The 12,013-nt window shown below is 45.8% G+C and overlaps 2 protein-coding genes across 4 annotated transcripts in view; both read left to right on the forward strand.

Moving 5' to 3' along the window:
* Positions 1-951: 951 nt before the first annotated feature.
* On the forward strand, positions 952-5,432 carry SNRPE (small nuclear ribonucleoprotein polypeptide E). Of its 2 annotated transcripts, none has more exons than XM_030561490.1 (5): positions 952-1,130; positions 1,850-1,876; positions 2,829-2,861; positions 3,242-3,320; positions 5,007-5,432. In XM_030561490.1, exons 1-5 carry the CDS (start codon positions 1,077-1,079, stop codon positions 5,060-5,062), a joined length of 249 nt encoding a protein of 82 aa, XP_030417350.1. In that variant the 5' UTR covers positions 952-1,076; the 3' UTR covers positions 5,063-5,432. The 2 variants fall into 2 exon arrangements, with proteins under 2 accessions (XP_030417350.1, XP_030417349.1); XM_030561489.1 differs by having other exon boundaries at positions 955-1,130; positions 2,829-2,891.
* Positions 5,433-8,386: 2,954 nt separating this feature from the next.
* Positions 8,387-12,013, forward strand: part of SOX13 (SRY-box transcription factor 13) — a 91,329-nt gene continuing 87,702 nt past the window's right edge. For both annotated transcript variants that reach the window (XM_030561493.1, XM_030561496.1), the window contains exon 1: positions 8,387-8,572. The gene's annotated coding sequence lies outside the window, so the exon portion shown is untranslated. The remainder of the gene's footprint in view (positions 8,573-12,013) is intronic.

Genomic DNA, 12,013 nt, shown 5'->3' on the forward strand with positions numbered 1-12,013 from the left:
TGTGTGGAATTCACAATACTTAACTCCTTTAATCTCAAAGTACTTCACAAAACTGGGAGACACAGAAAGTGAAGTGACTTTCCCAAAGTAACAGAGCATGATTGGTGCCAGAGCTGGGCATACATTTAGGTCTCCAAATGAAGGGGGTGAAGCCACTTGAAAAGTCTTAATGTGTTTGCATTCCCCAACTTCATATCTTCTGCAAGTGAGAGTGGTTGTATTACTGCAACGTACAACAGACAAACTGCAGTGATAACACACATGTATAGCCTTCTATAGCTGGGGACAGATCTACCTAGGTGTGGGGAAAAAAAGGATAGCTAGGCACCCATACTGCACCCACCATGCAAAGGTTCATCTGAACCTGAGCATCCATACAATCCACTGCAAGGCTTTCAGTGAAGATGCTAGGTCAAGTGAATGGAGTTTAAGGGCGGTGTCTCACTGAGATGTATGACTATGAATTATGCAAGTGGCCTTGAGTGTTCTCTTTTGGTCTAAAAGCTCTCTTTTTATTGTTGAAAAATACTCCTCAAAGGATCCTGGTGGGGTGAGGCCCCTGCCCTACTTATCTCTGCAAATGGCAGCCATCCTTCAGCATTTGGACTTGCCTGCCTGCATAACTGGGATGTCAGGGTCGTTCAGTGCACCCTGCCCCATGCCTGTATTGCATGCACCCTGCAGGCTCTGGGCAGGGGCTCTGAACAGCCAGAGCTGAATTCCCAGGCTGGGGGCCTTGTCTGCACCTGGGCCTGGTTGCTGGGGGGCCTGGCCTGCAGTGGGGCTCGTGCCTCCCGCCAGAGGACAGCAGAGGCCTTGACCCTGGCTCGGGAGGCCGCGCACCGCCTATGGACAGAGGCCCTATGAGAGGCAGGAGCAGTCGAGGCGGGACGGAGAGTTCTCCAGTGTGCTAGAGTGGCCGGGGGGGTTCCCAGCGTTCCACAGGCAGGCCCCAGCGGCTTCCGGCCTTCACCGGAAGCCTTTGAGCTGCTGCGGCGCGCGCTCGTGGGCTGCTGGTGGGAGCGGTTTCTTTCCGGTCTCTCTCTCCGTCTGTTGGCTGAGGCTCGCTCGCGGCCATGGCGTATCGCGGGCAGGGCCAGAAGGTGCAGAAGGTGATGGTGCAGCCCATCGTATCCTGCCGCGGGGGAAGTGACGGGGGGGAGGGAGAGAAGGAGAGAGCCGAGGGAGGAGGGGAAGTGAGGGGGTCGGGGGGGGAGGAGATGTGGGGGGCTGGCGGGAAGGAGAAGGGGGAGTGAGGGGGATGGCTGGGGGGAGGGGGAAGTGAGGGGGCTGGGGGGGAGGAAATATGAGGGGCTGGCGAGAAGGAGAAGGGGAGTGAGGGCGATGGCTGGGGGGAGGGGGAAGTGAGGGAGCCGAGGGGGAGGAGATATGGGGGGATGGCGGGAAGTAGAAGGGGAAGTGGGGGGCCCGGGGGGGGCGGGAAGGAGAGGGGAGGAGTGAGGGGGCCGGGGCTGACTGAGGGGGAGGGGAAAGTGAGGGGGCTGGTGGAGAGTGAGGGCGCCAGGTGGTGGAGGCTGAGATCGAGGTTGCCATGTAGCCCCTCACCCTGGCATTACGTGCTGGGGGTCAGGGAGTCTCCTCTTCCAAGCACCTGGGATGTGGCCTGGGTGTACTGGGAAAGGGACACTCTTTATCAGAATCCAAGGGGGATTCAGTGTGTTCAGTGCCAACCGGAGTTCTCCCCCTCCCCTCCAAGAAACAAACTGATTTGCCTAAAAATAAAGAGCTTGTACAGCGGGAACGTTGGTTATAACCAGATGAGTTGTTACAGTGACACATGTTGTGCTAGGAGCTGCTTCTGTGCTTTTCCTTAAGTGCTGTGTAACAGAACCTCATCTTCAGGTACCTGCAGAATGTAAGTAATGCTGTCTAACTATCAGCTCCGTGTGTGATTGTAAATATGATCCAAAACGTGCTTTTAGCTATGGTAATGTTGTTGAGGTTTATATGGGGTACATCCTATCTTTGGGATGGGGAAGGATTCTTTCTTTTTCAGCAAGGAGCTTGGATTCATAAACTGATCAGTTTCTTCCCTCTCTAGCTAATAATAGTACTGATAATACTTGACATATTAGCTCTTAAGGGTTTTTTTTTGTGTTTGTACTGAATAGCTTCCTACCACCCAACCGCACTGTGGATCTAAGTTTAATATTTTGTTAGCATGCATACTAATGGTTTGATCCTAAGGTAAAGTGTACAATGATGTACTTGTGTGCATAGACCCTGGCAACCCAACAGGATCTGAATACAGATGTCAGGTTCAGGTTAGGTTGGATGTTACTTGTATGACATACATTTAGGCGCAGCTCAGATTGGATAGGTTCTTATCACTGATTGTGTTGACTGCCCTAGACCCTTGCAACCTGACCTAAACCCAGTGGGACATGACTACAGGTGTTGGAGTCGAGTATGAAAACAATTAAATACAGTACTCTTGGGGTCGGGTTGGGTTAAAATTGGCTGTGGTCTAGTTGGATTTGGGTCGGGCTTTAAAATTAGGCCCAAGCAGACTTCTACTGCTGTTTATCTTCTAAAATTTATTCCTTTACATGCTCACAAATCCTCAATAATTGGAGAGAAAACATGCATTTTTATTTATAAGGTGCCTCAGGGCAACACTGAGTCCTTATTTGGGTGTCGTACCTTGTGTCTTCTAATAGAAACCACAATGAATATTTTTAATAACTACTTACAGTGTGGCAAACAGATATTATTGTGTATACCAATGAGTAACTGTTGCTTGGAATGCTTGTGCTAATAATGTGCTTTCTTATCTTCCCCCTTCCTCCCTGCCCATGATTTTGCAGAGGTCCAGGATTCAGGTGTGGCTCTATGAACAGGTGAACATGCGGATAGAAGGCTGTATCATTGTGAGTGTGATTTTATAGGCGCTTTGCATCGTTAATTTGTTTTTCCAGTTCACAAGCTCCATTTGCAACTCCCCAAGAAAAAGTAGTACAGTGAAGTAATAACATCTCCTCCCCCCTCTGTTTTCCAAGCAGTCATCTTACTCAGATCCTTTTAATCATAGCATCATAGGACTGGAAGGGCCCTCGAGATGTCATCTAGGCCAGCCCCCTGCACTCATGGCAGGACTAAGTATTATCTAGACCATTCCTGACAGGTGTTTGTCTGTGCCCCTCTTAGTGAAAGCAACTCCTGCTGTTGAGGCTTGAGACTAGGCGATTTTGTTCACTAGCCACTTGTTGTTGGTTCTTAGGGTTTTGATGAATACATGAACCTGGTTCTGGATGATGCAGAGGAGATACACTCAAAAACAAAAGCAAGGAAACAGCTGGGTAAGTCTGCATGGTTTAAATGATTTATGGCAGCAAGCTGCATATATGAACTTTATGTGCAGCAGCGATATAAAATACAGAGCAAATGCATAGCTTTGACTGAAGATTAGTGAAACCCATTGGGAAGATTCTTAGTTCTACTATCTGCTGTAGGTTAACTGTGTTGGGATTAGAGAGTTGATGAATGTTCCATTCTGATTAGCTGTGTACCAGAATCCAGCACTTCTCAAAGAGTGAGTGAGTCCTAAAATGAATCTGAACCTTTAAAAAGGTGGCTTAATAAACAGCAGCTCTCTGCCCTCTCTTGGGTGTCAGGGTGGCTGGAGGAGGCCAATCTAAACTCCATACTCCCATATCTCTATCTGTACTGTTGTATTAATTGGAAGTATAATTTACCCCTTCATGTAACACTGAAGCTAGGGATGACCCAATGAAATTAATAGGCAGCAAGTGTAAAACAAGTGAAAGAAAGCATTTCTTCATACAATGCACTGTCAACCTGTGGAACTCATTGCCAAGGGATGTTCTGAAGGCCCAAAGTAGAGCAGGATTCAGAAAAGAATTAGGTAAATTCATGGAGGATAGGTCCATCAATGGCTAATAGCCGAGGTGGTCAGAGACAAAATCCTATTTACTAGGTGTCCCTGAACCTCTGGCTTCGAGAAGCTGAGGCTGAACAACTGGGGATGGATCACTCTATAATTGTCCTGTTCTCTTCCTTCCCTCTGAAGCCTCTGGCAACACCGACTGTCAGAAAGCTGGATATTGGGCTCCATGGACCATTGGTTTGACTTAGCATGACCATTGTTATGTTTTTAATTAATTTAAATACAACAGTCCTCACACCCTCCCCACATACTCGGTATGTCTGCACAACAAATTAAAACCTATGGCTGGCTCATATAAGCTCACAACTGCTCTGGCTGCAGGGTTGTTTCATTGCTGTGTAGGCTTCTGAGCCTGAGCTGGAGTCCAGGCTGTAGGACCCGGCGAGGTGGGAGGGTCCTAGGACTCAAGCTGGAGCCTGAGCCCGGACATCTGCACAGCAGTGAGACAGCCCCAAAGCCCTAGCCCTGTGAGCCCAAGGTGGCTGGCATGGACCAGCCACGGGTGTCTAGTTGTTGTGTAGATGTACCACTGTCACCTTGTCCCATCAGCCCTCTGAGTCAGTACAGGAAACCCTTTTGCTGTTGCCATTCCCGCCATGTTTGGATTTGGTATTCACCATTTGCCAAGTACCAAAGATAAACAGTGAATCTGAAAACAGTGGTGTCTTCCAGTTCCCAGCCAGGATGGCTTTTATTGCGATACGCTCTGGTTCATTTTAAGAAAGCGAAGTACGGGGCTCAAGATAGTACTGATACCCTGCCACGCAGTGAATCTCATATATATCAGTCATATACTGTGGAGAGAGGATCCCCATAGATTTATAGGCTTGTAGCTCTGTGCTGCAAGCGGAGGGATAATCTGTCTATGTATTATCTTAATTTACTGTACTGAAAGGAAACTTCTGATCTGTACTGCAGTCTTTCCCGTGGTAAGTGTTAATAAAAAGAAGCACTATACAGGCACCATGCAGACCTCTTTTTGAAAGATTTACTGCAACAAATTTTTCTGCAAGTTAGATGTTGCATGACCTGAGGATAATCTCTCTAACTGCCATTTCCCTTCTGCTTTGTGTTGCAGGTCGGATCATGTTAAAGGGGGACAATATTACTCTTCTACAAAGTGTTTCTAACTAGAACTTGTCATTCAGAGGGTGGAATGCACTAAAGAGTGTTCCGAACTAGAATTTTCAGTCAATATGTGGGGTGGACTAAACATTATTATAAACAAGAGTCACTGTGCTGGGAAAGTGGATGGTGTTTTTGAAAACAAAAACTCCAAATGAGCTTGATTTGAAAAGAGTAAAAGCAGTAACTTAGCTGATATCTTTCCTTACCTTTGATAGTAACATTTTTTACATTAGAGTATCAATTAAGGTCGGAGTTAAATACAATTTTTATGTTACCTGTGAACTTAAATTTATTTGGTCTCATGCATACATACCTCCCTCGCTGTTTTTGTTGGGGGGAAATATGTAATCTGAAATAAACCTTTTTTTTTTTTTAATGGATCTGTTCAATTTCTGATAGGGAAGAAAATCTTCATATGTTCTGGAACAATAACAATGCACCAGCTGAATTGTTCAGTAGAATACCAGAGCCACATGCAGTCTCTAGACTAGAGATCCAGTAAAATTAGGATAGAATTTTTCTAGGAATTTAGCATTGCTGTTCTCTACCAACATAACTCAGTTGCATGAGGAGAGCTTTAACTGATAAAACAGTGTACAATTTCTTGAGAATCTACATAGAAGTACTTATTGGTAAAGGATTATTTCTACAGTTAAGTATGTTACTATACTGGGAAGGGCTCCAGGAATTTCATTAAAACGTTTAACAAACAATGCTCAGTCCTCACACTTGCCAGTGTAATTAAGTATTATCCTCCTGTTTGAGTGGGGAAATATAAGCAGAGAGGCTAAGTAATTGACCCAAGATCACAGAGAGGGAGTCCCAGAGCCAGGATTAAAACTGGAGAGTTCCTGTGGTCAGATCACTAAACAATTTAGAAATATCTGAGATGTTTGGTTTTTAATATTTTCTTCAATTTTTAATTTGGGAGTAATGTGCTGTGTGTATGGGGATCTGCTGGATGGTTTGCTTGGGGATCTGTGAGATGGATGCATTTTCTTTTACTCCTATATGCTTCCTGGTGCAGATACCACTATTAGACCCCTTCAGCTGCTTTTCCAATTAAAACAAAAAAAGTGTAGGTCTGATACCTCTGTGATGGAGGATTTCTTGGCGCTGTGGATACGCAAGTCTTGATTTGAGGGCTACAGTAACAATCATTTAGACTGGAGTAATTTAGTCAACATTCAGTTATCAAAACATAGTTTTGCATATAGTTGTTATCCTGCAAACCAGTGAATTCAGAGAAATTCAGAAAAAAACTGCCTCTATTCATGGAAATATAAGACATGCAGTTCAACAGCGGACAGTGAAAATACTTGTAATCTGTTTTGGCCAAGTCTATGGCAGGGACCATTGGGAAAAAATGTTCTCCCTTTCAAGTTTTGTTTTTGTTTTTTTTTTAAGCCATGCATTTTTTTTTTGTTGCTGCTGCTGTCAGCTACTTCTGTCTCTCTCTCTTATTATTCATCCCAGACATGGAGAAATACAGCAACTGAGGCTTTGCTGGATTGTCTACAATTATTTGTCTATCTTGTTTGCATCTGAAATAATTTTGCTGCAGTTCCAGCATAGGTACTTTCACCCATTTCACTAAGGTATTCTATAGAGAAATTGTAACACCTCTTATCAATCTTAAATCTATGATGATCGAATGGGACACGTTACCACAATATGATAGCTGAAACAAAATCAGGCATACTGCCTGCTAACAAAAGAATTGGTATTTTTGTATCAGTTTTCATGAGTTTCAAAGTGTTCTGCACAAACAGCAACAGAAAGGTAGATGTCTTGTGCAGACACAAATGTTAGACCATCTGCGGATGAACGCAGTTAAACATTGCCAAGGACTAGGTATGGAAGGCATAGAATAGTAACTGGGTTCCCCTGTGTCTGCTTTACATGGATCCTCAAGATGCTCGTTGAAGATTTACAGAGCAGTAAATAACTATGGGATTCTCTCGATTAATAGTTATGGGACTACAGTTGCTGCGTATTTATGATACCTCATGGTGCCTGCAAATTCCACCTGATTAACTAGATGCAGGTGCAAAGACAAATCAGGGCCTTGAGACTAATCCTTATGCCTAAAATATTCAGCTCCATGTTTCTGAAGCAATACTTTTTCTCTCCAAATATGTGAGGAAAATGTCATGCAAGGATAAAAGGGCAGTGTTAAATGTGGAGATCAGAAAAGGTTATTTACTAGAGGGGGGAGAGTATAATGATTCATGCCATGAATCCAATTAACATAAGGTCAATGAAATAAAATGTCACAGTGCTCATAAAGGGGTCTGTCCCTTTCCAAAAAGAGCAAGGAGTACTTGTGGCACCTTAGAGACCAACACATTTATTTCCAGTCGCTGTTGCGGGAAAGTGGAGGGAGAAACAGCTCACTGTTACCAGCAGTGCTGCTTCCTGCTCCAAATCACATATTTCAGGATGCTCTCAATGCTGCATGCTGCTCATCCACTGCTTGATGCTATCAGCCTAATCCTGTATCTTAAATTCATTTGCAGTAGTCCGATGATGAGTGGAAGGAAGTCTAGACTAATCATAAGGCACGTCACAGCTGGTGATAAACATTCTACCAAAATAGACTGATTGTATTGTAAGTGAGCTGCAGGGGTAATTAGAAGCTTCCTCAGAGGAAAGCTGTGAAAAATGCAGAAACCTTGTATTGGAATGTAAGCATATGTGCACATAGAATCCCCACTCATGGTCCAGATCCCCTAAGGCACTAGTGAAATACTCACCTGTCCTTATAAGTGACCTCTCCACATCTGTGAGAATGGTACAAGTCTTCACAATTGTACCTTGTTTATTTCATTGTATGTTAATTCAAAACCCCTCTTCTCATTTTTTAAACCAAGAGCCATATACAGCAAGAGGGTGGTGTCTGTGTCACACAGTACTGGATTGGGTATCTGAGGTTCTGAGATTTATTTTTGGCTTTACTAGCTCACTTGCTGATGACATTGGGCAAGTTGAGGTGCCATGTTATGCCTTAGTTTCCCCCTCTCTAAAATAGAAGTCAATAGTACTTACCTTCCTTAAGGGGTGGTATGAAGTATAATTGTAAAGTGCTTTGAGCTCTTGTAGAAATGAATTGGAGAAGATCTATCTGTAATTGAGATTGAGCTCTCGAAGGTAAAACCTGCAGGTTGAAATGTGGCCACAGTCTTGGACTACAGAGGGCGCTGCTGCCCCTAGCAACACCCTGCACCACAGTTGCAAAGTGTCATAAGCCTCTGCCGGAACATAGAGTTCTCCAGCATTCATACGCCTTTATTGGCTCCAAAACAACCTGGAAGAAAGATAAAGCCGGGCTGTAGAGTGGGGGACTGCTCTCATCTAGTACAATAGCCAACGAGCAAGCAGGCCTGCCTATTTCTCACCCCTATACCTTCTACAATGCCTGTGTTCCTTGAGAACTGACATGTCCCTGCCTCGGAGAGGGATGAAGAACGGAGGGGTCTGTTTGTGACTGCGCTAGTGGCAGGCAGAAGGAATAAGGTAGAGAGAACTCTTACAATTGGCTCTGTGTTTAGGAGGCTCCTGTTGCTTGGCTTTCTGCTCTCTTGAAGCCTGTTGTGTTTGCTTTGCAAGTTGTGTTTTTCCGTAATGTGCAAATTCCTTTCCACCGAGCAGAGGTGGGTAAAGACGCCTTCCAAGGAGGATGCACTGAGTGGTGGTAAGATTTATGAAATGGGCAGTTAACTCTGAGTGCCGTGGGGTTGACGGATTATTGCAGTTGAATGCCCCACTGCAGGGAGCAATTGCGGCGCTATAGAGCACACAAACCTCTAGGTAGAAAAGTGCTGGTAATGGAATTTGTCAGAGAAACTTTTCTTGCCCCAACCAGAGCTCACATGCTACAGAAAAATCCAAGAGCCAACCTCAAATAACCTGCTCCCTTTGTAGAAATAGCGTTTCCAACCTTTATTTGTTGGAAGCAAACAGTTCAGTGCTATGAATGTAGGTGGCATAATACAGGCTAATAGAGAGGTGGTCTTTGCCCTGCCGAGTTTAACATCTTGAGACTACAGCATTGACTTTACAGAACAAATTACAGCCTGCTCCCCGCAAGCTGGAGTCACGTTCCCTAGCAAACACTTGTGCAGTGTGTTTTTATTAAAGACGAAGGTGGCACGGGGTTCAGGTTAAATGGGAGTGCCCTTGTTTTGACAATGGCTACGGTCCTGTGTACTGAAGTAATGAAATCAAAAGCATTCCAACCCTTCCAGTTCATGGTCTAAACTCAATTACCCTAACACAGACTCTTCCTTTAACAGGATCTTGTTTGTGAGATCTCTGCTCCCTTCTGTGATTACAGGGGCTTCGGTGCACAGACAGCATTGTCATTTAACAGACTATCTTGCTCCCAATTTCTACTGCATTTAACCCCTTGACTCAGGGGAAGTTCCTTCCTTTTAGGAATGTGATTTCTGTGGAAAGCTCTGTCGTTTTGTCTAGTAGCACTATACTTACGTTTCTTCTATTATAAATGCTGCTTTTTTCCAAGAGACTCCACTGGGATGAATGTTTTCCTGCCCAATGTAAGTCAGAATTAAATCTGTCTGTCGTGAGGGGGAAATTGTCATTTGTGTGACGGATAAGCTTTATTTTCACACAGACTCTCAGTGGGTCATTCTTTGCCTAGATGTTATTTAAAGTGAGTTTCACTGTGGCTCTTTGATATGATCCCTGGATTTGCACAGAGGCTTTCGTATGTGGCTGAAAACAAACCCACGAGCTGTTTGGATGCTAAAAATCTCATTAGTGTCAGCGGAAAGACTCAGGGTTGTTTCCTAGAGTAATTGCTTGTTGTCCATATGCTCAAATTTGAAACTAGGAAATGAATGCTGGAGTATCATGCCAATGGGCTCTCTGGGTAAAAGTGCATGTGCTGGTGCCTTGTGCTGCTGCTTGCAGTGGGATCAACCCCAAGGTACAAGGGCAGAGGCTTTGTGTGGCTGGCTGGCGGCTGGCTGGCTGCTTGCTGATCTTGGATTAGCTCCACCATTTACACCTACAGCCCCCTCGGGAAGAAGACTTCATTGGTTTAGAAACGGGCGATGTCGGAAGGTCAGAAAGGATCCTGAAGAGTGGGGGCCAGTGCTTTGTGCAGCAGTCTGGCCTGTCCCAGCCAGTTACCTGCTCACAGCAGCCATGACACAGTGAGCAACCGTAAAACGTGTTGCAGTGATGATTCCTGAAAGCCCCATGCATAAGGGCCTAGGACCTGACTCATCCTGCTTTGCCTTGCTGCAAACCCAGAGGCCTGATTTCTGCTCCTCAGATGGGCTCGTTGTCCCAAAGAAATGGGCAGTGGCCGTCATTAGTGTCCCTACTCTGTGGCTGGATACATAGGGGGACCTGGGGAGGTGGGTTAAAAGGGAGAATAGGTCACTTTTCATCAAAATTATGATAGATATCATGCCTGGGGGAAGTTTATTGGGGCCTTGGCCGCTGTTTCCACCTTTTCTTCTGTCAAGCCTCCTGCCCAAGTGCTCTGACTGCAGGATGCCAAAAGGCCAGATTCAGCCACGTTTTTAGCATAGGCAGCCTGTCCCGAAAGGTGGGCAGGATGAAAGGTGGGCAGTGCAATCTCCTCCCTCTGTCATGTACTTTCACATTCTTACCCACCAGACCATCATTATCCTGGCTGCAGCATTTCTTGAGAAAATAAGTCAAGGGCATGTTGCTTCCTCTCAGCCACACCAGCAAGAGGAACCACCATGCTCTGCTCCGACACTTCACGTTCACATAAGCCCTTTGGTGCATGGATCAAATGTTAATTCACTGAGCTTCACAAGACCTGGCAGGGAGGGGGACATTAACCCTGGCTTCCAAATGACCCACGGAGCTACTACGGGACTTGGCCCAAGGAGTGGTAGCAAGTCAGTGGCTGAGCCTGACTCCCAGGCCCTTTCAAGGTTGGGACTCAAACTTGGGAGACCTCAGTTTCCTGCTCTAGCCAAGAAACCTCACTCCCTCCTGCAGCTTGGGCTTGAAGTGTGGAGTCCTGCACTGATCACTCTCCCACACTACTGTGGTTATTAACACCAGCTGATTCTTACAGCAGGGAGGCCATCTGGGCGGCAACAAAAATGGACTTCTGCAATGACCTTTCCACTCAACATTATTGACTCCCATCTACCGGGATGCTGCAGGACAGAGATGTGGTGAACCAAAGCTAGCACAAGAGACTGAAGTGCAGTTTTAGGCCAATCTAGCCTTGTACCTGTCCTTCACCATGTTCATGGTGGAGCGCTGCCCGCTGATGCGAGCAGAGGACTCGAAGCCAGACTCTTGGGGTTCTAGTCCCAGTTCCACGACTGCTTACTGTACAATGAGGCCAGAGTCTCAAAAGTACCTAGCAACAAGCAGCTGCCATGGGGACAGGTCTAGGTTTTCCAAACGCTTTGGAAAATTCTGCCCTTAATGTCTGTTCTTCAGTTCCCCAAACAGTTAATATTTCTCTCAGCCCAGGGGCATTTGTAACGGTTGATAAAGAACTCAGAGATCCTAGGCTGGCTAAAAGGTACCGTGAGGAGCAGTGTATTACTGTTACTTCAGCTTTGCTGCCAGCAGGTAACACATTTGCTCTGTAAATAAATCAGAGCTTTCTAGGGCGGTCCACACTGGCCCTTCTGTGCTGCACAGACCTCTCAGTTATACCTGTGCCAGGCCCCCGAGCTGCACCAGTGTCAGTGAGAAGGGAACTTTGGCTTCTCTGTACTGTTTGCTATTTAACACTATTATTTAACAGTACCAAGCTGGTGCTTTGGAACAGAGCTGAGCTGTGTCCTGCTCAGAAGTCTCACGAGGAGTGGTGTCAACAGAACCGCTACCTCGCTCTCCTTTCCTTCCAAATTTTGGGGCTTGTCCCCTGCAGCTGCTGCACCTCGGAGCAGAGCTCTAGGCTACCCCTGCTTTCCCAGGTGCAGATGT

This window comes from Gopherus evgoodei, chromosome 4 (genome assembly GCF_007399415.2).
Source record: "Gopherus evgoodei ecotype Sinaloan lineage chromosome 4, rGopEvg1_v1.p, whole genome shotgun sequence".
NCBI lineage: Eukaryota > Metazoa > Chordata > Testudines > Testudinidae > Gopherus > Gopherus evgoodei.